At 39.9% G+C, this 26,650-nt stretch overlaps 4 protein-coding genes and 1 long non-coding RNA gene across 11 annotated transcripts; 2 read left to right on the top strand and 3 right to left on the bottom strand.

The window, feature by feature from the left end:
• Nucleotides 1–147: 147 nt before the first annotated feature.
• Nucleotides 148–5,890, bottom strand: rsph10b (radial spoke head 10 homolog B). 4 transcript variants are annotated; one of them, XM_013913823.1, is made up of 17 exons: nucleotides 5,617–5,890; nucleotides 5,447–5,522; nucleotides 5,209–5,277; nucleotides 4,814–4,987; nucleotides 4,654–4,739; nucleotides 4,457–4,577; nucleotides 4,180–4,356; nucleotides 3,958–4,054; nucleotides 3,748–3,863; nucleotides 3,487–3,676; nucleotides 3,289–3,397; nucleotides 3,039–3,118; nucleotides 2,571–2,710; nucleotides 1,927–2,031; nucleotides 1,694–1,831; nucleotides 1,211–1,286; nucleotides 148–743 (listed from the first exon to the last, which is right to left on the bottom strand). In XM_013913823.1, exons 1-17 carry the CDS (start codon nucleotides 5,721–5,723, stop codon nucleotides 466–468), a joined length of 2,139 nt encoding a protein of 712 aa, XP_013769277.1. In that variant the 5' UTR covers nucleotides 5,724–5,890; the 3' UTR covers nucleotides 148–465. The 4 variants fall into 4 exon arrangements, with proteins under 4 accessions (XP_013769277.1, XP_013769279.1, XP_005721748.1 ...); XM_013913825.1 differs by having other exon boundaries at nucleotides 4,814–4,954; XM_005721691.2 differs by lacking the exon at nucleotides 4,814–4,987.
• Nucleotides 5,891–6,507: 617 nt separating this feature from the next.
• On the bottom strand, nucleotides 6,508–12,293 carry pms2 (PMS1 homolog 2, mismatch repair system component). The gene is made up of 16 exons (XM_005721688.1): nucleotides 11,933–12,293; nucleotides 11,770–11,825; nucleotides 11,530–11,669; nucleotides 11,334–11,420; nucleotides 11,146–11,248; nucleotides 10,877–11,060; nucleotides 10,125–10,292; nucleotides 9,878–9,975; nucleotides 9,690–9,789; nucleotides 9,524–9,608; nucleotides 9,288–9,440; nucleotides 7,924–8,794; nucleotides 7,672–7,839; nucleotides 7,478–7,578; nucleotides 7,211–7,380; nucleotides 6,508–6,838 (listed from the first exon to the last, which is right to left on the bottom strand). Exons 2-16 carry the CDS (start codon nucleotides 11,781–11,783, stop codon nucleotides 6,695–6,697), a joined length of 2,586 nt encoding a protein of 861 aa, XP_005721745.1. The 5' UTR covers nucleotides 11,784–11,825; nucleotides 11,933–12,293; the 3' UTR covers nucleotides 6,508–6,694.
• A 152-nt stretch (nucleotides 12,294–12,445) lies between these two features.
• eif2ak1 (eukaryotic translation initiation factor 2-alpha kinase 1) lies at nucleotides 12,446–23,895 on the top strand. Of its 3 annotated transcripts, none has more exons than XM_005721686.1 (15): nucleotides 12,446–12,907; nucleotides 14,846–15,013; nucleotides 15,138–15,274; nucleotides 15,433–15,467; nucleotides 15,557–15,656; nucleotides 15,805–15,885; nucleotides 15,978–16,071; nucleotides 16,169–16,217; nucleotides 18,479–18,860; nucleotides 19,312–19,420; nucleotides 19,578–19,684; nucleotides 22,775–22,889; nucleotides 22,980–23,059; nucleotides 23,234–23,467; nucleotides 23,630–23,895. In XM_005721686.1, exons 1-15 carry the CDS (start codon nucleotides 12,739–12,741, stop codon nucleotides 23,738–23,740), a joined length of 1,971 nt encoding a protein of 656 aa, XP_005721743.1. In that variant the 5' UTR covers nucleotides 12,446–12,738; the 3' UTR covers nucleotides 23,741–23,895. The 3 variants fall into 3 exon arrangements, with proteins under 3 accessions (XP_005721743.1, XP_005721742.1, XP_013769197.1); XM_005721685.1 differs by having other exon boundaries at nucleotides 15,554–15,656; XM_013913743.1 differs by lacking the exon at nucleotides 12,446–12,907 and adding an exon at nucleotides 14,603–14,728 and having other exon boundaries at nucleotides 15,554–15,656.
• LOC102207088 (ankyrin repeat domain-containing protein 61) lies at nucleotides 19,691–22,463 on the bottom strand. Of its 2 annotated transcripts, XM_005721684.1 has the most exons (6): nucleotides 21,770–22,463; nucleotides 21,485–21,579; nucleotides 21,139–21,310; nucleotides 20,764–20,964; nucleotides 20,141–20,425; nucleotides 19,691–20,026 (listed from the first exon to the last, which is right to left on the bottom strand). In XM_005721684.1, the coding sequence occupies exons 1-6, from the start codon at nucleotides 21,950–21,952 to the stop codon at nucleotides 19,820–19,822; spliced, it is 1,143 nt and encodes a 380-aa protein (XP_005721741.1). In that variant the 5' UTR covers nucleotides 21,953–22,463; the 3' UTR covers nucleotides 19,691–19,819. The 2 variants fall into 2 exon arrangements, with proteins under 2 accessions (XP_005721741.1, XP_005721740.1); XM_005721683.1 differs by having other exon boundaries at nucleotides 19,691–20,425.
• Nucleotides 23,896–24,577: 682 nt separating the features above from the next.
• LOC106456378 (uncharacterized) lies at nucleotides 24,578–26,650 on the top strand. The gene is made up of 3 exons (XR_001290520.1): nucleotides 24,578–25,025; nucleotides 25,805–26,054; nucleotides 26,640–26,650. It is a non-coding gene; the product is annotated as an uncharacterized LOC106456378 (long non-coding RNA).

The following is a 26,650-nucleotide window of genomic DNA, read 5'->3' as shown; positions in this document are numbered from 1 at the left end:
CTTGGTTTAGCAACTTTTTACACTTTTTAATATTTAAAAAAACAAAACAAAAAAAATGATTTTTGACGTTCTTAGATGAGTAGAAAAGTTTTCTCACGCAAAGTTCTAATTAAAGTTTTGGTTACAACCAATAAAGAACTCTGTATCTATATCCAATCACAAATGAACAAAATGCTCAACGCTGTTATTACTGACTGCTTTTATTTGTTAAAACGGGATACACAAACAGAATCATTTGTTTCATCTTGTATTCTTCAATTTTCTGGGGGGGTTTTTGCTAAGGGGGGTGGGGGGCATTTCTTCTGAGAAGAGATGCAGTCACAAAATCTTTGTTGCAAAGTGGCAACTTGGAAAATTTGAAGATTTTTCATGAAACCAGCCCTTTACTTGCATGTCTTGTTAATAATGGAGTACAACGTGTGTGTGTGTGAGGTCATTGTATTAATATTTTCACTTCATAATGCTCTAAACTGAACCAACAAAACTAAGGACATGATAGCTGCATGTTGTTCTGACAGCATTATTTGGCTTTTGTTTCATCTTATCTAGAGCAACCTGAGATTCTGGGTGGTGCTTTTCTTCCGTTATTTTTCTTGTGACCAGCTGGTAATAGTCAGATGCTGGGAAGAAAAAGTGGTTGAAGAATTCATCGACAGTCTTCATCTTAAGTTCCAATTTGCAGTCTTTAGTGTTGTTTTCTGCTGGTCTGCACATGATTTCACCTTCAGGATCGTCTGTGTACTCTAAAGGAAACAAACATGTTAGGCATTTTAGTTCTGACACAATCATTCTGAGAATTTGAAAGTACAAACCAGTTTTAAATATGTGATTTGTGAAGTGTGTATTTACTGTGCATGTCTAGCTTACATTGAATACAATAAATGTCCCTTCATTTTCTGAACCATTCTTATGTAAAACTTTGGGTCTATGAAATTTTGAATCTGTAATGATGACAGTAGGATAACATCAAGGGAAAAGAATTTAAGCCTTTTTAGGTGGTCAGTCTGCAAAACATTTAAGCATTTTCAAGGCGAAGTTATGGACTCGGTTTACATCCCAGTCACCACTGAAATGAAAGGTTATTGGTTTAAGTTCTTCAAAAAAACCCTGCCCAGGCAAGATAAGACCTGCTTCTAGAAGGCCTGAAGTCCTATATATATATATATACACACACACACAGGCATGCATACACTGAAACTATAAACCAAACCTGCAGGCTCGGGTATCTCGTTGGCTTCCGTCTTGACATCCCACTGACTTCCATCCTGAGCACTGGAAATCCCAGTCTACAATAAAGATGGGATTTTATCTTATTAAATATTTTAGCAAAGTTACTGCCAGTTTTGTGGCATTTTCCAGAATCACCCTTCACAGATGCAGCCCCAGTCATCTTTTTGTGCATATAGTGTTGGTTGTTTTGTCAACCAATACTGGCCTGTATCGGCTAGTAAAACTGCCAGAAGGAAAAATGAGTAACACTGAAAGTAAATGAATAGGGGGAAAAATACAGGAGCTTGTTAATTTTGAAATATATAATTATGTCACAGGTTGCAAAAATATGTTTGAACAACTACATATTTTACATGTGACATGACATTACAAGGTTAGCAGATACAGAGATTATGAAAGCGTTGAGACAGGATCTGACCAACTGGAAGGGGCTGTTTTTTGTCTGTATCATCTCTTCACTGACCTCCACCTCAGGCGAATCCTTCCTGGTTTCAGTGTTGGACCCAAAAACCCGATGGTCCTCCTTCAGTGTTTCAGAAACCTGCTCACATGTAACTTCTGCGCAGCCCAGAAGCACCTCAAAAAACTCAAGGAACGTAATCTGCAATGGAAAGAACAGAACAACAGCTCTCATGATTCAAAAAGAGTAATATTGTACCAAAAAACAGCTGAATGAGTTTACTGATGTAAACAGACCTCCAGATCAACACTGGCAGAAAGGTTGTCAGGGTTGTGGCTTTCTGTATTGATGATCTCCAATAACCTCCTTGTGGTCAGCTTATGGTCCAACAACTGGAAATCCTGCAAGTGGTTACAACAGGAGGTTTTAACTTTGATTAATTGTTTTCGTGATAAATAGGCATGTCGTTCATCCTATCTGCTGTTGTTAAAGACATTTAAATCAGATTTGTTTGACCATAAATCCACTTTAATTTTTTTAAAGTATTGTATTAATGTCAAATCTGGGACATAAAACTTTCATTCAGTTTTATTTATATAGTGCCAAATTACAACAACAGTTGTTTCTGTGTGCTTTATAATATAAGGGAAAGACGATGCAATAATACAGGGTTAACCCAAACAATCAGATAACGCCTAACAACAAGCACTTGGTTATAGTGGGAAGGAAAAATTCCCATTTAACAGGAAGGAAGAAACCTCCAACAGAACCAGGAGGAAGAGCCACCTGCCGTGACCAGCTGGGAGTGAAGGGAAAGAGGGAATAGAGCAGCAGTAATCATTTAATACTGAGAAGCTTTTAGTTTGCACTGATGAAACAGGCAGCAAAAATGTAATGTACTATTTATACCAGCAAAGAAAAGTGTTACAGTTTGTTGCACCTTGAACATCCACAGCAGGTGATGGCAGGTCATGGTCTGTTCATCCCTGGTGGCTGTGCAGAAAAGCTGAAAGACTTCCCAGCACCTCTTCATATAGTTCATAGCCACCACTCCAACGTCTGGCTGCCTAAACAGAAAGCCTGGACAGACGCAACTATTGTTAATGAACAGTTGGTACTACATACTATAGAGTTAAGCAAGAGTGTTAAACACTACAACATCAGGATTCTACAGGAGTATCAAAACCTGTGAAGAAACCCAATTGAGGAACCAACAAACTACTAAACCAAAACATTAGTAGTAACTGAACTTTTCTTTCACCGATTTGCTCTTTTAGTTCTGATTACAGTGTCGTTTGCTGTTACCTAGCAGTACCGCTGATGAACGGATTGTCTCTGAAGTTCACCAGCTAGTGAAATACAATTTAAATGAATCACATACAATTGGGTCTGTAGCATGTGTAAGCACCTTTTACATTCTTAGCATTTGGAAGGATGTCATCTGTCATCAGTTTGGAAAAACAGGCAGCCAGAAGGTACTTTGGTGACCTGTAAATAGAGAAAAAAATGAATTATTACAGATAATTGATCATGATTAATCCCGATTAAACAAAGTTTTCTTGAGTATAAACAAACTGATTTTATTAAGTTTATTAAGGGACACCCCAGGCAGTTTCATTGTGATATCTTCTGATAAAGATAGGAACAGGTTCCCTTACACCATGTCTTTACTGTGGATGTGGTGGGCCACAATGACAAGATAGCTGATGAGCTTGCGAAGCAGCACAGGCGTGAAAGGCGAGTGTATCTCTGCTGGATCAACATCCTCTGAAACACACAGAGTGAAAGCGGTTAAAATAACCTATAAATACTCTCAGAGGATCATTCAGTGTCTGCTGTGGAGCAGTCCCTTTCACCTCTGATAAGACGGTCTATCTGTGTCAGAGTTATGCCGTGATGATGAATGTTACAGTCTTTGAGCAGGCGCCAGAACTGAAGACGGGACAGCAGGAGGGTGTTCTCTGGGGAGCGGGCATAACCAAGCCTGCTGTAGAAACTACAAATTGACCTCAGCTCTCTTTCTTGCCTCAGCACCACAAACTCCACCTGTTACACATGATACACGGTTTCAGGGTGGGAACACGGCTGTAAATGAGGACGCTGGGCTGAGGACTGACCTGTTTGCGCTCTGTGTCACGTTTTCTTTCCGGGATCATGTCCAGGAGACAGTCAATGTTCAGAGCCATGTCTGGTCCCAGTAAAGATGAGTTACTATGTGACAGCGGGAACGCACCTATGACAAATTTCAGAAGGATTTCAAGACTGCAGGATTGCTTATTTCCTCCTTTTCTATTTTGAACATACTCTTGAATACTGTTGCTCCTTACCGAGAGGAGCACTATGTGCTCTCAGGTTGGGTGTGATAATTTGGTCATCCACAAAGTGTCCCTCGAATGCACGCCCGTCACTCAGTGTGAATTTTCCCTGACAAAGGTGACATTTTTCTGAATTTTACAATCAGAGTTGATTCATTCTGCACTTTTAATACATCAATAAGAAAGCATACTGTGGATTTCTCTAAACTTTTTCCAGCTGACAGTGAAACACACCTGCCCGTGCTTTTTATTGTTCTTCCATTCTCCTTCATAGATCGCACCACCAGCGTAGTAAAAGGTTCCCCATCCATGCCTCTGACCCTGAGCAAATTCCCCTGTGTATCGATTGCTCTGGGAATACTGAGATCCATCTTTTCGTCTTAAATTCCAGACATGTGTGCCTTGGCCATGCTGCCGCAGGAGCAACCAAAACATAAATCTGATTCAAGAGTTAATTTTTTTTTAAGCTTTATAACTTCATATATAATTAAACTAGGGTTTTCTTTCATACCTGCACTCCATCCTGCCATGCCCCAACATACATCTGTCCCAGATTCAGCCACCGCATCATGCCCTTTCCATGCCTCTGGTTGGTCTTCCACTCACCAGAGTAAGTGTTCCCAGAAGGGTAGCTATCAGGAACAGATGTTATTGCAGGGTAATTCAAATACAACACCAGATGAGGAGATATATTCACCTGATGCATACCATCTCAGTCCACATCCTTCTCTGTTGTTCCTCACCCAATCTCCTTTGTACCAAGAGTTTTTTTCCTCGTTATAATACGCCGTACCCTAGCACAAACGAGACCAATTAAAAAGAGACAACCAAATTCCTAAAAAATGACAAAATCAATGGTAAATCATACCTTTCCATGTCTCTTGCCCTGATGCCACTGCCCGCTGTAAAACAAGCTGTTTTGGGTACATTTGTAGGTTCCTGTCCCATGTGGTATACCGTTGTAAACCTCCCCCTTATAGGTGCTGCCATCTGCCCATGTATAAGTGCCCTGGCCCATGGGAATATTGTGTACAAACTCTCCCTATTAGATAAATTCAATTCAGTATTTTGCCTGCATTCCTTTATCAAAGACTTTGCCTCCACATTATGTTTCATTACATCTTACTGACCTGTATTTTTATGAGTGTGTATAGAAAGGATGGCTGTTTTTAGAAAGGTTACATATACATTGACTTTTCAAAAACCCTGCTTAAGAAAGGATACTGTACAGTTAGTTTTTAATGCATAATTTCTGTATGCTACCTCATATTTTAGTCCAGCTGCCCGTGTGAATGTGCCGAATCCATCCATAAGTCCTTTGGAAAACATGCCCTTCACAAAAATGCAATTCAAACATACATTTTTGTTATTTGTTTGATGCTTCTTTTTTTTTTGGAAGGATATAAACACATTTCAAAATATATTATAATATAATAAATCCTTAATTGATTTATGAAATGAGGTCATTATTTGTATTTGAAATTCATTTGTAAAGCTGTACCTTGTACACATGGCCTCCTTCAAAATAAGCTACACCTTGTCCATGAAACTGCCCTTCACAGGTTTCCCCTTCATATCTGTCAGAAAGACACCAAACCTCACACCCTGAGTAACTTATACGTTCTCTAAAAACAATTATTCACATAACTAACGTCGTGAATAACAATGTACCTCTGTTCAGTTAAGATAACAAGTGGGGGAAGTTCATAGTTGCCTTCGTCCTCGGGCTGCTCGTCACTGTCAGGCTGATTCTGGAGCTTGATTTGGCTCATCGTCATCGACTTTTAAGATCGTCTACCCTCCTCCGTTTTGGATGTCATACCCAACTGTTATTGTTTTCCCTTTTTATTATTATTTTTCCCAATCAAACATTTTCCTTAGCCTCTTTTCTATTTCTCATCTTGTCTCAAGTACTGCACAAGCTGGGAATAGGAACTTAACCATGGCAACGGACGCTTACAACTACGGAAGCCTGAAAGAAAGCCTTCATTTGAGTTTGCTAGGCTAATCCTTGGTCACACCCTGACCTGGTGGGCTTTGAATGCGCAACTGATCTAGTATTTACGATAACCTTAATAAAAGGCATTTTGTGAGCGCAAATAAGTAAATAATAAAACATATTTTCCAGATACAGCAGTCGGCCACTTTCAAGCGTCATTAAACACTCATTATGGATTTCAAAGTAATGGAAAATACATTATTTCCATTGTTAAATTACTTCTGCTAATCTTAAATCGGCATTTGCTACTGGAAATTCAGATAGTCTGATGTGTATAACGTTTACAAATCCAGTGGCTGATAAAACGATCCCAAATCTTGTGGTCCTAAAGTGACGATATTCACAGATCGTTTGCTTTTCTGCATTTACCTTGAAACCCAGAATAAGGTCTCAGTCATTTTACCACTCAGGTGTGAATCTAGGTTGACCTCACTCCAGTAGCAGACCCATTCAGTCAACACAACACAATGCAAACCTGTAAATAAATGATTTAAAGTAACAGAGACAGAATACATATATTTTTCCAGTATCTTTTTTTATTGTTCTGTGTAGTGTATATTAAAATAAAAAAATATAATATGTAATATACATTTTTAAAATCTAAACACAACTAAACATGACATTAAATCAATAACAAACCATTTAACTCTACAATATACCGTAAGAGTGGTTTGACAGAAGTAATCTGGAGTCGGGACACATTTGAGTTATCTTAAATCAGTTACTCCAACAGTTCCTTCCTTTGCAGACTCAGTATTGTGAGATGACGTCCAGGTTAGCGAGGTGCCTCATGGTTGGCCTGCCGTGAGGACAGTTCCATGGATGCTCGATCTCCCCCATGTGAACCACGAGCTTCTTCATCTCATTAACACTCAGAGCAGTGCCGATCATCACCTGATGAGCAGAAAATGTATCAAAAAGCATTTTCAAAATAATGTTATGCAATTTCCCTATAATGACATTTTTAAAAGCTCTTAGATAACTACAAATTACTAGCATTACTAACAGGGTGTATCATACCATATAGTTTATGTATGTAGCTTTCCAAATCAAGCTTCCTCAAAGATGAATATCATTTCTGAGTCCAAAAAAACGTAATATCACGATGGGCAAAACAATCTAGAAATCGAGGCTTCAAAAGTGGACTTTAGAAACCAATAAGTGGCCACGTCCATCCTTTATATACAGTCAATGCTGCAGTCTATGACTATCCAGTCAAAACTTGAGTGAGCACTTAAAAACAACGTCACAGTGATATAAACTCACAGATTTCCGACAAGCTCTGGAGGCAAACATCTGCCTGACTCTGGATGGTCGACACATAACCCCTGGACTGTCGCTCAGCATGAAGATCAGTTCTTCGATGTCTGATGGACCGAATGTCCAGTTTTTACTGGTGGGCAGTGAGACCAACTTCACTCTCTCCATCACCTGAGCTGCAGTCCCCAAAAAATAAACAACAAATATAAGCTTCATATTTGTAACTGTCAAAATAATCAGATCACTTTTAATCCCTGGTGCAAATTGTATTACCGTCCTCATCAATCAGAAATTCAAAGCCATTGCTCCTGAAAATCTCGATGTTCTCTATGAGTACGTTCTCACTGACTGCAGTGAGGTGAAGTTTTTGTGGGCTGCAAACGGAAAAAAATAATAAATAAAAACATACTCGGATTGCCATTGGAAACATTCCAAACACGGTTTTACTCAGTGATTTACACTCTTACACAATGAGCTTCTGCCCTTGGAGTACGGTGTGCTGCTGTAGCATCTCAAAGTTGTACTTCTCATCTGTGGCATGCTGGTCAATCATGAAAAGGTCCGACTTGAGTTTTGTGATAATGAAGCCCAGGTTAAACTGACCGATGATCTCCATTTCTTTAAACATTTCTTTACTGAAGGGATTAAAAACATTTTTCTTTTAATTATTTGTTTGAAAATTGCACACCGACAGTTAAGTCCATACCTCTAAAATCTACCTGATCTCCTTCTTGAGCTCTTCTTCTGCACTCTGGTTTTCTCCTGGATTGATCTTGGCTCTGAAGCGTCTGTACAGCAGCTCTTCCCCGGCCCTTTGTTTCTGCTGGTCCTGTAACCTCCTTATCTTCTTTGCAAGCTCTGCTAAAGAGAACTGAAGATGCACAGTCCTCCTCTGCAGGCAGACTGGAGCATCCACTGTCAAGGGAGGTTTCTCACCAGCGTTTGAAAAAGTGCTGGATTCTTCTTCTGAAGGGAAATGTGGATAGTCTTTCCTGGCCCTCTTGGCCTCTGGGCTGACAGCAGAGTCCTCATAAGGAGTGCATGCTTCAGTCTCTAACTCTGGATCTTCGGGAACAGTGTGAATGTTGCCTGATGTCTCTTTAAAAGTTTCATTATTAACACTCGTTCTGTCCACTTTTGGAGGACTGGACTCCAGGTCAGAACACTGAATATCGGGTTTTGCTTCAGCTGTGTTACAACTGGACCCAGCACTGTCTTTTTGAGAATCAGTGTCCTCGCAGGACATCACTTGGTACCTAAACCCATCTAGCACCGACTTCCCTGCCGACGAGCATTTATCCAGCTGTCTTGTGTATTTTAATGGAGATTTTAAACTTGAGTTGCAGGAAGTTTTTACAGGATCCTTAAAAAAAGACTGCAGTGTTTTCTGTGTTGTGCCACTGCTGGAAGCTTTTTCCTTACTCGACTTCCCAGAACTGGAACTGTAATGACTTGAAAAAGCAGCTTTTAGGCCGGCCAGATTCAGGGATGACTTTGGGCTCAGAATAACAGATTCGGTGTCCTCCTCACGTTCTGCCTTGTTCTCGTTAGACAAGACAGTTCGGCAAGGTTCAGATGTTGATGTTGCATCTATGAAGAAGCACAGAAACAAAATGAAACTTTTAAGAACAGCTAATAAAAATACCATTCATTGGAAAAGGGATAATTAAATACTGAACACAAAATGCGCTGATTTGATTAAACCTGGCAGGGTCCATATGCCTATGATATCCCATGAAGTAACTGTACATTATTGTCTTGGTAGGACATTTCTGAAAATAATATATGAATCCATGCTTCTCTTGATAATACTTTGTAATACTTTATGGACTTCTCCCATAAAGTAAACAGATTTTGTAAAAAGATTCTACACGTGGCCATGCATTATTAGAAGATAAATACTATGTAGCTCTCATGCTCCCACACTTAATTAACTCATAATCATGGCGTTATTTCGTCCTTCCCTTACATTACTAACCATTGAGTGCAAGGACAAATATTCCTAAAAACCTCTCAGTGTTGCTATTTTACCGTATTATTAATGTAAAGATATGAGGGTCTACATGTAAAGGTGTATTCTTACTGGTGCTGGGTGCAGGTGTATAGTTCAGGCTGATCTTATTGACTCCACCCTCATATATGGCGATGAGAGAGGTCTTCAGAATAGCCAACAGGAGTTTCTCCTCCTGAAGGAAAATCTGTCGCTTGTCCGGGGTTACATTCACATCCACACACTCTGAAAACACAACGCACATGCACTCAGGGAAATCAAACGGGTTCCATAAATTACATCAGCTTGATTAATCCCCATTTTCTCACCTGAAGCAACAGCTACGTTCAAGGCAACAAATGGATACTGATGTCTGTTGTACATGTGATACACTTCGTTTACGAGTTTGGTCACCTGCAGGGTGGGAATAACCAGAGTTCAGGCAGGAATGATGAATTCTGACACCTCCTCATAAAGCCACTCAGCAGGAATTACCTTCAGGGGGTCACAAGGCCGACTGTTAATGAAAAAGAACTGCCTGTCTGTGGTGCTTCTCCCAACACCGTGGTCACCTTGAGACACAAAACCTGTGATCCTGTCAAAAGCAAACAAAATAATAATAATTACAAAAAAGAAAATAATAACAAGAATTGTGCAAAAAGGTCTTCCTATAAAACACTCACGAGAAAAGCTGTTTGGGTAGATCTGCACCCTTGAGTCCATATTCTTCAATAACATTTTCAGTGGGAGAAACTTGCTGGAAAGGTAGAAGACTCTGCAGCTGCAAGATGTACAGCCAGCACATAATCACAGAAAAAAAAATTAATATGAAATAAAACATTTAGCAAGCACATGAACCGCTTTTTGACAAGCCTCTTTTATGAAGTATCAGGCCAGTGGCTTTGTTGTTATTAGCAACAGCATATTAACCTGCTTTGGTCCAAATATGGCTCCAATGTTGTCTCTCATACTTTGGCTGCCAGTAGTGCTGAGGACTGTGCTGCGCTTTCCCTGCCCATTTTGGTTGGAGCAGGTAATGCGCACTCCTGTAGAAATGATACAGTAGGACTGCAGCACATGTATCATTTTGGCATACTCCTAAAAACACAGAACAAGATAATAGCCGTTATTAAGGTCTGTTGACATTGTTGATGTAATTTGTTACTTTAAAGTTAAACTTGTCATAGAAAATACCCACTCTTGCCGCCGCCTCTCATCTAGGACAACTCCAGAGTAGAACAAAGCCCAGGAAACTGGCTCTGGAGCCCGAGTTGTATGTTGAGGCGAACCAGCCCATCTTAGAGATGTGACCTACCACGTACCACAAGCTAGTTTTGAAAGCCATGGATCAACACACCAGGACCTTGTCCCTGATCACCGCTCTGGGACTGGCTCACGGGTGGAACCCTGGTAACCCTGAGTTTTTAACCCTTGATTTTTTTTGGACTTCATAGGGGTTGTTAGAATCGCTCTTTGTCTGGCTCCTCACCCAGGACCAATTTGCCTTGGGAGACCCTACCAGGGACAAACTGTCCCTGACAACATAACTCCTGGGATCACCGGAACGCACAAACCCCTCCACCGCGATAAGGTGGCGATTCACAGAGGGGGCACCTGAAGCCCACTTTTGGAAAACTCAGTATGTGAAGAAAGACAATGAAAGAGACGACTGAATGCCCAACCTTCTTAATATTGCGTTGAAACTCCTTGTGTCGAACAGGCAGGGTGGAAAAGAGCTGCTGCAGGCTGACCGTGGTGCCCTGTTGCCGAGGATGAGGGGTCCTCTGCACTAGGTGGCCTTTGTGGTCAAAAACCAACTTTGTGCCCACCTGGCTGGACTCGTGGCAGGTAATGACACTTAAGTCACTACAATAAGGAGCAAGAGCAAATTTTAGCTGGCAAATAATTTAGTTTTATATCTAAAATTACTGCAGAACTTGAAATACTTTACCTCAGAGCACATAAAGAGCTCAGGGCTTCACCTCTGAAGCCAAATGTTTCCACGTGGATGAGGTCAGAGAAATCCCTCAGCTTTGATGTGTGATGCTTCAGTGCTGTGGAACACACAGATGATTTCTTCTTAACAAACAAGCACAGGCAGATATTGTCTAATTACACAGATACAAAGGTGACACTTACTCAGTCCTTCAAAGTTGGCCTCCTCAACACCTTTGCCATTGTCTGCCACCTCCACTTGTTCAGCTCCACTCTCCTTCAGCTTGACATCTGCAGCATGCAAACATGTGATACATTAAACGATATCTAACAATGCAAAACAGTATTATTAGGCAAACGGGACTCTATCGAAAAATACTTTGGGTAAATATTTAATTACCAATGTTGGTGGCTCCTGCATCAATGCTATTCTCCACCAGCTCTTTGACAGCAGTGGCCAAAGTCAGCACCACCTGTCCTGAGCAAATCTGATGCACCGAGTGCTTATCAATAGCTCTGATGGCCCCGGCAGGTTCAGAGCTGCAGCAAAGAAAAGCAATGTTGAATTCCAGTGTATAAGGTAACAAACGTTTAAAAAACACAAACATATCCATATGAACAAATGCTCTCGCTAGCTTACCATGCATCAGACATCTTCGAAGAGTGGAATGACTTGAGAGTTTAAATTTGTTTTTTCTGTAAAACACCGAATAGTTAGTCCCTGCCGTCCCTTCTGTCAAATATTATCATTGGCACTGCTTGCCAGTACATCCACTACCCGACACCATGCTGTAAACACAAACCTAAAGCAAGTCCCGCGCGAACTGCGCAGATTGCTCGCGAGCGTCACGTGTGCGCAGAACAGCGCAGCTTCCTATTAAAAGCAGCAAAACAGTAATATAATGAGTGCGTAAGAACACAGCCTCAAAAATAAATACAATAGTAGCAAAAAAAGTAAAATAAATGGCACTGTTAGAGCAAGTATTTTCAAAGCTGTTGCCTAAAGCTTAGTATTATTTCATCACCAAACCGACTCCGTGACGTGTCAGGGCGAATGTGCAATTATCCAGTTTTTAAAAACGAAAAGACGACTTTTTAACTACAGGGACAACCTCAGTATCTTGACTTTTTAGTTTCATATTTTTCAAATGCGCTTATGTTAATTTTACTTTAAATTTTTTTATTTTACAAAAACATAGATTAAATAGAATAAATATCGTTAGCTTCATAGCATAAGTGCCTAAGTCATTTTTGCTGCATCATCCTGTCCGTCTGCCTATGTCATCACAAAAAAATGACTTAGGCACTTATGCTATGAAGCTAACGATATGTTAACCTTTTGGCTTAATACGCATATTGTCAGACGGTCCCTGTAAGGCTGGGGAACGCAAAACATGGCTGTCCATTGACATGGTGAACCTTATGGCATTTTTCATACAGCTTTTCGGACTTTTCTGCCGTTGTACATTTTCACAAACTGGGATTTAACGTAGAGTTTGACTCATCTCATTGCAGACATGGGACAGCTTTTTTATTTTTATTTTTTATCGGGCAGCGTGGTGAATTAAGCGTTTTATTTTGCCATGTCATCGTTATTTCCCGTACTAAAATGTACAGCTCACCGTCCGACAACGGACTCGTGCAGTCGGAGGAATGTTCTGGCAGCAGCGGCCTTTTGCTTCGGCATAACCGTAAACCCAGCTGGAGGCAGGAGGCAGACAGTATCGTTAGCCTGCTAAACTTGGCGACTGAAGAGGACGACGAAGTCCTGTTTGACAGTAAGCAGATTTTCGTTGCTGTGTTTTACAACTGCTGAACTCAAAGGTTTTGTTTACACCGGTGTCAGCCAAACGTCCGTGACGGTTGTCCACATTGATTGAGTGAAATGTGAGTTTTGGAGTTGTCGAAAGTCCACACCTGCATTTTTACTTACGTAATATAGCAGGGGCGTAGCTAAGAAGTTAAGAGTCCGTGTGACAAGCCATCCTCTGAGAGACCGTTTATTTTAACTGCATGAACAATTTTAAGGATCAGCTTTAGTCTTCAGCCTCAGCCTCCAGTCATGATATCGTGCACAGTACCCTCCAATAAGTATTAATTGAATATGGTGCTTGCAAGCATATTCAATCTTTTCACCTTTGCAAAACCCATTTGAGCTGGGTATGCATTAAAATGTTAACTTAAAAAGCAATCTCATTAGTTGGATGACGTATTGTAGTATCCATTGTTTGAGTTTCCTTTTACTTGAAGCAATCAAAGTAGCATGAATTAGTACAGACATTAAAAAAATAATACAAACACTCCCTTTATTGTGGATAGCTGGTACCCAGCCAGATCCACTTATATTTAAGCATAGTGGCAGCTGTCCTGTCTAAGGCATGTTTAGAGTGAAATGAATTCTGTTAAATGCTACCATTTACCTCAGTGATTGTGTTAGATTTAGGATTTGAAATAAACTTCAGTGAATGTGGCCAAAAGAAGAAGCTACCTTAGCTTTATAACTTTTGCTGATTTTGATTGCATGTAAGCTTTCTCTACTTTTGCTGTCTTCATCCTGCACTCTCTCCTTCTCACCCCCTCTATCCTCCTCTCTCAGGCTTTGTGCCGTCACCAAAATGTAAATGTGACAGTGAAACAGAATGTACAACAACAACAACAAAAGCAGGATTTACATCGTTTTATGATAGTATTCTAATTGAATATAGGCTTCCACTGCCCGTTGATAGCTAACATCCTTCTGGCTTGCTCTGGAGTGCTGTTGTGCTGTAAACAAATAATGAAGCCCAATTCAAGCAGAATGGGAATAAAATAAACTACACTGGCTCCTTGGCTGGCATAAAGCGATATGGCAGTAGACTTATGGACAGCTAATAATCTTTAGCGCTCTAGCCTACATCAGCTAAGGTTTGTGATGCTATTTAGAGAATTTGGTGATGAAAATTAGGGGTGCTTGTCCCCCCACCAGAAAGGCTCCAAACCCTTTGAAATACACTCGTATATATTTGTGTGTTTGAGGTCTCATTTATGTTTTGGGTTTTGAGGTATGTGCGGCTGAAATGCATGACTGAATTAAAGCAACCATACCTATTTATGCATGGCCTATCCCTTTAGTTCTTAGTGTCACAGAGAGAAATAATAGTCTTTACATGTGAATTTACTCCATAGAGCCTTCAAATAAAGTGAGTCACAAAGAGGCAGGTCTAGCCTGACCTTCCTCCTTTACATAAACAGGATTTAAAATACACCTGGTTAATGTTTGCTTCACACGTCAGGCCCTCCCTGTGTACGAATTCTGCAATATTATAAAATGAGAGTGACGACGGAGACCATGCAAAGACCCCTACATGGACATCTTCTCCTAAGCTCAGTCATTTTGTGCGATAGGTGGAGGGGGGCCTGTGTCCACTGGATATGGCAGATAAGCGTTACTGTTGTGCACACCCCCTTATGCATAAACAAGATGAGCAAATTTTTTCTTGAAGTTGAATCATTAGTGTAGCTCTGAGGCCTTAATATTGCACCGAAAGGGTTTTCACACAGAAGAATGGATATAGGAGAAAGAAACATTGTAGAAATTATAGCAAAAGTTATTGAAGAAGGTAAGACAGCTGTGTCAGAAATCTACTCTGTGAACTTTACAGAACAGTCAGCTGCTTTCACAAGTGCTTATTTGATCTCATTTTCAGTGTTTTTCTTTCTTTTTGTCCTATGTTTAGCTTCAGACACAGACGATAACCGTGAGGTGTTGATGGCTGGTAGGCATTATCCGTCAATCCAAGAGTTTGCCTCAGCCATCCCCAACCACCTTCTCCTCGGGTCTTTGCTCGAGCACCTGTGCTTTGTTTACGAGAGCAATCCAGCTCGTTCACGCATGCTGTTTAAAGGTAGCCATTGAGATCCTATACTAAGAACTGACATTTAGTTAGAAGAGAAATCCAAATACAGTTCATGTTTAGCATTTGGTTCATGTGTCGCATAGGTTTAAGTATTTTATTGCTCCTCTCACAGTCATAGGTCAGCGTTTAGCTGCCATGAATCTCCTTTCACCTCTGGCAATAAGTGATGAATTCAGCACCGTCAGACTCCAGCATAACCGGGCCTTCACTGAGCTGCTTAATGCTGCCAGCTCCTCACTCTACCCTCAGGTAAGTGGATCTGTTGCCAGCACCTACACTGCGTGCTTGGAGTCAGTATGTTAGTTTTAATCAACATTTTTGAGCAAATTCTGTACTTTGATAAACCTTCTTTGCTGCCTGCTGTGTCAAAGAGTGATCATTGTGATTATCCTCGTCTTGGTTTGCAGGGCCTCGGAACAATCGCACACAATCCTTCTCTAAGGTAAATTGTATTTGGATTTTTTTCTGATGCATGTGTTCAAAAGCATATTTCAGTACATTTTTAAGGAAGCCTGTTTGTGCCTTAAGCAGACCTAAGGAGGGACTGTTTCAAGCGCAGACATCACGATATCTCAGTGAGTTCGAAGAAATCTGTAGACTTGGGAAAGGATCATATGGAAACGTATTTAAGGTATATATAATTTTTGTGACATTCTTTAAGAAACTCTTCTAAACTTTTAATTTTTCCTCACAATTTCATTGTACATGTACAATGACAAGAAAGGTCTATTCTGTTCTAAAACTGGATTTGAGTTAAATCATTGTGTTATCGTTGATAGGTTATGAACAAATTGGATGGACAGTATTATGCGATGAAGAAAATTCTCATCAAAAAAGTTTCAAAGGAAGACTGTATGAAGGTAAGCCTTCTGAGCTGTGCTCATTAGAACACTTATGTAACTTAAATACAGAGATATGAAGTACCCGCTTTAACTTGTTTTACTTGCTGTAGGTCCTTAGGGAGGTCAAAATGTTGTCCAGCTTGCAGCATGTAAATGTTGTGGGCTATCACACCGCGTGGATGGAACATGTCCAGCCTGCAGCATGTGAGTATTTCAACTCTGTCCTGCACATGTTTGCTTGGAAGAAATGCATGATGGGACCGCTGATGGAGACTTTGTGTGTAAACTGTCTTTGTTACAGATCCTGAGTCAAACTTGCCTGCACTAGAATCTGCTGGACGACAAGACAGGTAGGCAGTGTGATTATTATCCGTTTTGGCTTTGTGATTTATTAGGTTGTTGATAATTACAGTGTTACTATTATTCTCATTTATGGGCTCAAATTTTCATTTCGAGGGTGTGCTAGAATAGATTTGCAGGCGTTAATCTTCAGATGGTACACAGATACAGCATTACTTCTCACCTTATGTGTGCAATGCTGTTTGTTTGCTCCCTTCCTCAATCCCTAATGTGTTCCGACTGGTCAGTTGACACGATATTTCCACAGTATAACGGTTTAACGTTTTCCTAACAACAAAGGATTCCTGGTTTTAATCCTAGGAGGAGACACAAATGCCATGGGCGGGTGTGCTAAATTAGATGCTGAGCTACCCATTGTAACCCTTTAGGGACTAGCCAAAAGTAACTTTTTGTCAGTGGTTACTAAAAAGACAACAATTTAAAATAAGCAGAAAGGTTTCCTCTTGCTTCTAATGTCCCCTCTGTGCAGTTTTTATACAATTTTAAAAAACCTAACAAAACAAAAAACAGCACTTATGTAGTAATCTTTAGCTGATTATATTAATAGTTATTTTTTCAGACCACATTACTGTTATATTAAGGGTTTTAGTTATGAGCAGCAAATTGGCACATGATTTGGAACATGGCTTCTGGTTTAAATTTGTCTCAGTGAGCCGAGTTTGTTTGACTGTTTCATTTTTATGTTGTCTGTGAACAGAAACAGAAAAATCTACCTGTATAAATGAGAACAGATTTATTGGGAATATTGCTTGACTAAAATTTTGTTACCGGTAGTGTGAACAAAGGCATATGGGAGAGAAGCAAACATAATGTTAACCATATTACTGTCACACTTTCCTCCTCTTGTTGGAACGTTGCCATCTGGATTTAGTTGACTCAGGTGCTTAAAGTAGCTACCAAGTAGGCATCTTGCCAATGTGTTACATAGTAGCATAGGTAACAGAAGAAAAGACTGGATTACAAACCAGATATTTAAGGCAGTTCAGTAGCATTGTTTTGTGTGCGAGTAAATAACTCCATTTGTGGCCTATGTAAATGTTTTACAAGTATAGGCTATACAAATTATGAACGACATTATTAAACTCCCTGGGAAAATGTCATTTTTTTCATTATTTCACAAGTGGTGTTAAACAGAGAAATTGTCCCACCATGGTGTCTCTCTCTGTGGGGATTGTGTTCTTTATAATGTGTGCCTCTCCCTTCTTTCTTGAAACATAATCAGCATCTCTGAGGTTGTCCTTAGCATACTTCAGTCTGACTTGAAGGTGTCTCTAATGCAGAAGTTGAGTTTTTCTTGGGCTGCAACCTCACAGTCCATTCCTGTGTATGGCTCTATTGGATTACTTCTTGAAGTCTACCATTCCCGACATGGCTTAGTCATTCATTGGTGTCTTGGCAGTTGTTTTGGGGTCTTTAGACACGTCTCCCTCTAGTTTTCTTTCCACAGTCTTTGAGATCTTTCACTTTCTACCTCTACCAGGCTCGTTCTTTACTGTGTGGCTCTCCTTATATTTCTTGGTGATGCTTTTCACTCCAGTTCTTGATGCTTGAAAATGCTGTGATAATTTTGTATAGCCATCTCCTTATTGGTAAGCATCAACAATTCTTTTCTCAAGTCTAAACTGATTTTATTTGTCTTTGGCATAATGCTTTCTCATGTGACAGCTAAAACTCTTGCTGAAGTTTTAACTGTGTAAATTAGAAGATAACCCTTAGATTTAACTTGATTTTACAAGCTTTGAGTATTACAGAGTTACATCATTGCACAGCAATGATTTGTGCTATGGCTCAATAAAAAGGTCAGTTTTTCAGGAGTCTGATAATGTTGTTTTCTTTTTCTTTTTTTCTGAAAGAAATCTGGATTTTTGTAAATGGTTTTCTTGGGAACACATACATTATGTATGTTTATCATAGAAACCCTATGTTGATTTCTTTATGTACTTGGTTTCTGACTTGTTGTGTTTAAAAGCATTTGGGAAAATTTTGACAAAACTAATAATTTTCTCCTGCTTTTGTAAAATTACCTTGAAGTGGAACACTTTGGATGAATTGCTGACTTCAATTCAGAGCACAAATAACATTATTCTTGATTATGTGTAGAAATACCATTAAAGGTGGGCTATTTATTGCAGGTCTTGGCATAAAGTCTGTGTGACTAGTGAATGACTAGATATCTCGAGGCATGTACAGGCAGCACTAGTAATTAGTTTGTGAACTTGCACTAAGTCTGTCTCGACTCTTTCATTTACAGCCTTGATGAAAGTGGGGAGAAGAACAGCAGCAGTTCCTCTATAGTTTTTCAGAGCCACAGTCAAACACCCGCAGAGACTGCTTCAAGTGCCAAAGTACCTCAGAGAGACACGCAGCCTATAAAAGCCTTAGTTCCCACCCAGGAGGGACAGATGGTGTGTCCCAAGACGATGCGTCGCATCCCAGAGAACTATGTCCCTTGCGTTTTTCTGGGACAGCAAGGTCCCATTAAGGCCTCCAAGTGTCCTGCCATGGGTTGGGATGCTTCAGCAGTTTTGGATGAGGAGTCCAGTAGGAGTAGCATGGAACTAAACAACAACTCCTGCATTGACAAGGAGTGTCATCAGTGGACTGAGAAGCGTCCAACGAGGCCTTCTAAAGAGGTAGGTGATTTAAAAAAAAAACAACAAAAAAACCCAAACTTTCTTGGATTTAAAAAAGCTAATTAAACTAATTTCAGATACTGAGGTAAGTATATGTAGAAGTCATAAGTTCAGGCTTCAGACTGATCTAAATTATAATATTTATAATTATTTTATTTTTATAATTTTTCACAGTTTTCACACAGATGTCAGTGAGATTGAATATCAGTAATATGATCATCTCCAGCACACTGCTCTCGAACAGTGCATTCCAATCAGAGAATAAACTGAAAGGGTATACCTAGTTTAAGATAATTTTATATAGGCTTGCAAAGCAACGCTAGTAAAGCCCATAAATTATAATAAATAATAGACATGAAGGTGGAAATGAGCAATAAGAGTTTTTTCTTTTTCTTTATTGCAAAAAAAGAAAAGCAGAGGATGTAACTTTTCTGTTATGGCATATCTGCAGGTGCACTTCCACCTGATGCTTTATATCCAGATGCAACTATGTGAGCGCTCCCTAAAAGACTGGATCTCTGAGAGGAACGCCAAGCCCAAAGAGGAACAAATCTCAAGATGTAATTTCTCAGTTATACATCCATGTTTATTTCAGATTACTTACAGCCCAGAGCTTCATGTTGCTTATAATATATGCAGATAATATTTTTAGGGGTATTCTGAGATAGAAAATCTTTTTGGGGGAGGGGAATAAATAGATGTATTTTCTGTTTTCAGGTCCTTATGCCTGTATTGATACTGAACACACGCTCAGACTGCTAAGACACATACTTGAAGGTGTGGAGTACATTCACTCCAATGGAATCATGCACAGGGACCTGAAGGTATGATTTCTCTTTTCTTTCTTTCATCCACACCTCTGTTACTTTAAGGTTAGTCAGCGGTTTGATGCAAAAGTTTAAAGTCAGGTGGAGTTTGAACAGTTTGAACTGGTGTCAGGTTGGAGTAATATGAAATTATTATTTTACATATTCCTGTTCACTGTCTGTCACAAAGGAGATGTTGTGTACATTCTCCCAATGGTTGAAGATAAATTTGTACAGCTTGTCAGGAAGGATTTTCCTCGTTTCTTCTTTCTTGCCTCTGACGTGTGTTAGATAAATGTCACTCTTACAAATATCCTGAAGTCTCCTTGTCTGTCGAGTTAGGTTCATGAGGTAGTCTCTCTGTTTAAAGAAACATGGTTTTGTTAAGGTTAAGGGCAGGTGGCCTTTTTGGTTGTAGACAGTAAGCGGTGAGGTCAGGCTGAGGAGCTTCACTAGCAGAGAAACATTTCTCACATTAGGCATGTTGTTCAGGAAAAGGTACAGACAGTTCTCCCCTGCTTCGCTTAGCTTATACATGCTAGCTCCGTAGCTCAGCAGCAGGTCTACGAGCTCCTCGTTTCCCATGCTACATGCCTCGTGTAAAGGTGTCATGCCAGCGTTGTTCACTGCATTGGGCTCCGCGCCTTGTTCGAGCAGCTCAGTGATGCTGCTAATGGCGTCTTCTGGGGTTTTAGTGGTCTTTGTAGCCATTGCCACAGCAGCGAGGTGTAGAGGGGTGTTCCCAGTGTGCTGCACTCCCTATTAAAAAGAATAATACAGACTTGTTGAAGGACACAAGATATTTCAACAGTGTTGAGAGCAGAAAGGTTAAAGGAAAACTGAATCACATGCTGCCATTGTGCATCTTTACAAACTTGATCCATGCTTTTGGATGGGAAGGGGCTTTTTATAACCACAGCATATATAATTGAGTGAGTATGTAATTAAGATTGTAAGTAAATATTTAATTAATGATAAATTGGTGTTGACAGTTATAATTAACTTTTCCTATGTCTTATTATCCATAAAGCACAGTTGATTAAAAAAACAAACAAACAAACATAATACTGAATATCAAATTCTCAAACAATACAAACCATGTTAACATTTGCGCCATGCCTGAGCAGACTGGCAATAATATTCTTATGCAGTATCCCAGCAGCCATATGCAGAGGTGCCATCCCACTGCCATCCACAGCATTAACATCGGCACCATAGCACGCCAGTATTTGGACAGCAGATAGTGCTCTGTAGCGTACTGATATGTGAAGAGCTGTCTGGTGGTCTTTTCTCTCCACCTACAGATGAACCACAATTTAACCAGTATTTATCTTAAAGCAGAATTTACTTCCACAGGCTTATTACAGTATGCTGACTTTGACGTTGTTGGTAGCCCTTTTGCATGTTGAACATCAAAGTTAGGAGATTGTAAGAAGCAGCTAGACATCTATTTGCCTACATGGAAAACTCACCTTAGCATTGATGTTTACACCATGGTCACAGAGGAGCCTTAAACAGGCCTCTGCCTTTGTACACACACCGATCACTTTAGTCTGGAACTTGGAATCTGGTTTTTGGGACGTATTCAGGATGCTTGGCCAACCAATTATCACCAAGTGCAGCGGGGTTCGACCAAGCATATCTCTGTGACAGAGGTAAAGGTGAAGACATGGAGAACAGAAGACTTTTAACAGAAAGTACATTATTTTTCTTGTTCTCAACCCCCTATAAAATAATTGTATGATGATCAAATGCTTCAGGAAGTATTAGTTGATTCTACCTGAGTTAGATGTCAGGTTTTAGTGCTTACATCCATACCTCAATTCAGTGTCTGCTCCTGCAGACAGAAGACTCTGCATGCTTTGGATTTTTCTGTAAGAGGCAGCCAGGTGAAGGGGAAGAATAGCAAAGCCCTACCGGGAAAAACGAGTGAAGAAGAAATGGAATAATCATAAATTTAAGTTTCTTGTTTGCCTATATACAGTTGACATTTATTTGCTATCAAAGTTGTTTTCTTTCTTTGTTTCTGTGAAGTGAGACTTGCTTGCAAGCATAAAAAGATCCTTGCAGTATTTTATAAGATGGTAGCATTGTTGCATTTACCTTGCAGAAGGCTTCTTTATATACTTTGCCTTGTGGCTCAATGAGGAAATTGCTCCCATGTTTCTCAATCAAGTCTTCAATGCGTTGCAAGTCCTCTTCCATGACTGCTGTGTAATATTCATTGCTGTGAATTTTGCTAATGCTACCTCTCTTATCCAAACACTCCTTGTGCTCCTCCAGCATGGTCAAGTGCTGCAAATTCACTGATGTTTTTCATAGAAAGACATCAGGAAGCAATACTTTACGGAAGGGAAGTCGAAAGCTACTTCTGTTTTCTGTGGTTGGTGTTTTTCTAACTTTGATGTGCAGCCTTCCTGTCTGAACTGATAACTTGTTGCTGCACTCGGGGCCAATTTTGGGGGCTTGCTGCATCCGTTCCTGCAACTAACTGTGTTTGCATCACATAGTTACCTTTTATTTACCTGTACTTAAAGTTAAATCTTGATGACTGTGGGGGGATGAAATTGAAAAACAATTGACCATGTTTGGTTACCTTCAATTTTATTTTCATATTTTTACTTTCTCATTTTATTTTTCCATTTTAAGTTATCTTTAGCTAGACTGAGCAAGTGCCCCAGTTGTCTAGCAATCTCATAAATCAGTAAGTTCAGGGAAATAAATGGGGAGAAAATGTAGGTGAAGTCACTACAAATAACGTAAATAAAAAAATGAATACAATTGAAAAGTAATGGAAAAAACAAAATACAGTATAAATAGTCCCATTATTAAAAATATGCTTTCTATTGCATTTAATTGCTTATTTATATATTCTTTTTGTTCACTGGGACAGACTGGATTAATTATTCAATGTATTTTCCCATCAGAGCCTTTATGTGGAAAAAAATTTAAGAAAAAATATTGCACATTTTATGTAAAGTTAGCTTCTCTCAAATCATAAGAATGTTTAGTTTTTGTCTTTATTGTATTGCAGATTTCACATAAAAGAATCTGTGTCCTTAGTGACATATGGAACTTAATTATAACCTTTTTTTTTTCTCCCCACAGCCAAGGAACATTTTTCTTCACGGCCATGATTGTCATGTTCGGATTGGGGACTTTGGTTTGGCCTGCAGGGACATCATAGCGGATGGACTCAAAAGCAACACTTCTCCTTACAGCGGTAAGAGTTTACCCACATAACATGGCATGTTTCAGAACCACCAGTAGATGGCAGCGTTTGCTATTTAATGACATTTCTGGTGTTTTCAAGATTGCAGCCATACTTCAGGTGTTGGCACATTTGTGTATGCTGCACCAGAACAACTGAAGGGCTCCAATTATAATTCAAAGGTAATGGACTGCCTTACTTATTAATAATTCATGTTTTCTTTTCATGTAAAAATCATTCTGAAGTGTTAGCAATTTATGATTAGAAATGGTAACATTTTATTAGAATTAATTATTTTTTTCTGTTGTCTTTTAACAACTGTGCTGAACATGAATCTTCATTTGCTGCTCACTCAGTCTGACATGTACAGCATCGGAGTGCTGGCTCTCGAGCTATTCCAGCCTTTTGGTACCGAAATGGAGCGGGTCCGGACACTTGGGGACCTGAGGGAAGGGAAAATCCCTGACTCGTTCTGCCACAGATGGCCAGTTCTGACAAAATACATCATGAATCTCACAGATAAAGAACCCAGTGTTCGTCCCACAGCCAGCCAGCTTCTACAGAGTGAACTCTTCTGCAGTAAAGACAAGGTATGGTGTAATTAAAAGACTATTTCTTTCTTTACTTAAGGAAACAAAGTAAATAAAAGTTACTCATGTAAAGAGTGGATTATGTTTTACTGTTTGAAGTTTTTGAGGTTTTTGTTTTCATAATAATTCCAATCCAGTTTTAAGAATATTCCTCACCCTCAGGTGATCCACGGTTTGCAGAGGAGGGTTGAAGAGCAGGAAGAAGAGATCATGCAGCTGAGGAGACGGATCACTCAGCTCCAGACTTCACAACTCACAGTTAATTTCTCCTAGCTGGAAAACACCTGAGCCTTTGAGGAAAAAAAAAAAAGTTGCTAGCTTAGTGCAAATTAGTGTGTTTGTATGTTTGAATATTTAAGTGTGTCTCATGCATCTGGATTGCAAATACTTTTCTTCATTGAGCAGTTTAATAAAAATTATTTCTAATATATTCGGCAGAGTTTCTGCAAAGCACCGTGTCACTTAAAATCATTTGAGGTATTTCTTTAAAATCTATGATTTATATTATGAGTTTGACAAGTCGATGTTTAAGCAGAACTGAGCAGCAGAATAGTTTATCCTGAGAGTTCAAGGTGCAGTCTTTACTGTTTGACACAATAAGTCCTGTCATTCTTTCTTTTTTCTGAAAACATAGGCACTTATTGTATTTACATGATGAGGGGTTTCTATATTTCCTGCATATATGTTTGAGATTTGTTTAAAATGAGATACAGGGGGTGCGCTCTGTTGTGTTTCAATAGCTTTCAAACGTTAAAATGCTGGGAGCACCCAATAATATAGGGAAAATAGCATTTCTACATAGTTTTTGTTTTGTTTTAGTAAAATAATTAAATCTGGACCACTTCTATAATCACGATAAAGCTATAGAGCTCATACTGTGGGGTGGTACACCATGTACACAAAGTTTAGAGGTATGTACATGCGCCGGATATTCACTAGGAACGTTTGACGATTTTAGGAACCTATCAGAGGCCTTGTTTCATCCCAGGTACCCGGATGTACCCGTGGGGCAATTAGCTACGTCATTGTTCACCGCCGGACACCCGCTAGAAATAAGGAATGGATTTACAACCTCTACTAACGCGATCATAACAGGTTACAGGTGAGTGTTGTATTGCCTTTACGATCAAGTGCCACTTTAACTGTGCGCCCGTAATATTTTGGTAGGCGTGAGCCGCTGAGATTTGTTGTAGTAAGCTTACACCGGTTCTCTATGTCGTGTCGGAGAGAGCAGCGCAGTGATCATACACAAGCGCCGGCGTCGAGCCCCTCCTTTCTCCTCTAGCTAGACGCCCCGTTGCCCAGGCCACACATTTTTAAATAAAATAAATGTCACCGCACAGCCAGGAAACTACCCGTCAGCTTGCTGGTCCGTAACTACGCTTCTCTGCGCCATGTCAGCCAGCGTCCATAGTCTTGTGCTAGCTAGCAAGTAGGCAAGCTAGCTAGCCGCACAAAATGCTAGCACAGTTCGATAGCTACGTTGCGTTCGGCGTTTCGATGGTTTTTGCATCTTCTTTAAGTGCGCGTCATTACATCTCGGAATTCGACAAGACTGGTAAGCTCTCAACTTGCTCTCCGTCTGATGTGCTCAGGGTTTTTTGTGTGTTTTCTTGAGGTTTTGCGACGCTGCGTGTTAAAGGCCTAGCAGCCGTCATTTAGCCAATGTGAGCCACTCTGTAAGAGCAGGTGGGAGGGAACAGCTGCTTCTGTTGTAAACGTGCTTCCGACTTGGAAATTTCCTCGGTCGAGTGGGTTATCTGGCATTTCCCCTCTTGAGTTTTCTAAACACTAATTTTTGTCGATATTTTAAGTTTGTTAGTTGGACAGAGTTAAATTAGATGTCGAAAGTAACTCTTGTCTCCTGGTGTTTGTTATTTAAAAGGAATCTGACAAGATGATTCAAATAAAAGCAAAGGGTCAAAAACAAATATTTGGCGCTCACTTATGCTAGTCTGTTTGTGAATGTAAACAAATCATCCAATCTAACACAATTTCTGATACTTGTTTGCTGAAAGTTTAGGCGATGGTATGAGGGCAGTGTTTAATATAGCCTTACTTAACTATAAGCTATAAGAGACTTAGAGCTTTTTATTATCATTGTGCAGTTTCTTGCACAGCGAAATTGGGTATAATCTGTTAATGTGGCTTTTGTATTTAGTAGTTGTTGTCCAAACTCACTGTACTGCTACCTAACTAGTGTAGGATTGATGTAGTATTTAAGTTTTCTTTCCCCTTTTCCAAAATAACAATGAGAAAATTCAAACCTAGCAACGACTTTGTTTTTTTTGTTTTGTTTTCAGTTCATAAACGTATGTGTCTTTGTTCCTAATGCAGCTATGAACAATGACCATAGTTGACGGATCTTCAGAAAAGTCTGACCACGAGTCAGCCGGATGTAACCGACCCTCCTTCACCAGTGGAGACGTGGGGATGGACGGCAGTTGTTCCAGCAGCTGGGCAGTGGGCCCCACTGTACCCAGTGACTCTCCAAGGCTCAAGGCTCCAGTAGGCTGCCTGGCCCCCACTCCTGGAGCTGCTGTGTACAACAGTACACCCTCCTCTGTGGACCGGCCCAAGGACCAAGGTCAGAGCAAAGCCTGGCTTTTTTTCAAAATGTCTTTTTAAGCTGTTTGAAGATTTTTATTGTCAGACAGAATAGTTTTCCAACCTGTTTTAGCAAATATGGAACCACACTTTTTAGCCATTCTTTACCCATATTTGTCAGAATTGGTTTTAGTAACATACAGCTAATCTTTTTGCTTCTGCTTTCACACAAGTTTGACAACTGTTTTTGTGGGTGTTGTGTTGCTGCTTCCCTTCTCCGTTCATTCATCCAGTTATGTAATGCATCCAGCTTTGCATGATCAGTCACTTCAGCTCGTGATGCAATTGCTGTTTTTATATAAAGACCGGCAGTCCAACTTGTTTAGCAGAAACAAAGGAGAAGGCAAACTGTCCTGTCTTTCTTCCTGAGCCTGTTTAGGAGTTGTTCACAGTGGCCAGAATCACATTATATAACTGTTAATAGTTGTAGCTATTACTGTGATGTCCTGACATGACTTTGCCATGTGCCAGTGTGTGGTTGTATAAGTAAGGTAGCATTAAATTATGTCCTTTTTAAAATGTATTGAAACAGATTTTTAGTAATAATTGTGGCTCTGTGTGTCAGTGATGAGCAGT

Source organism: Pundamilia nyererei, unplaced genomic scaffold (assembly GCF_000239375.1).
Source record: "Pundamilia nyererei isolate P.nyererei 1_Seehausen unplaced genomic scaffold, PunNye1.0 scaffold00005, whole genome shotgun sequence".
Taxonomy (NCBI): Eukaryota; Metazoa; Chordata; class Actinopteri; order Cichliformes; family Cichlidae; genus Pundamilia; species Pundamilia nyererei.
This window is presented reverse-complemented; position numbering and strand designations above follow the sequence as displayed.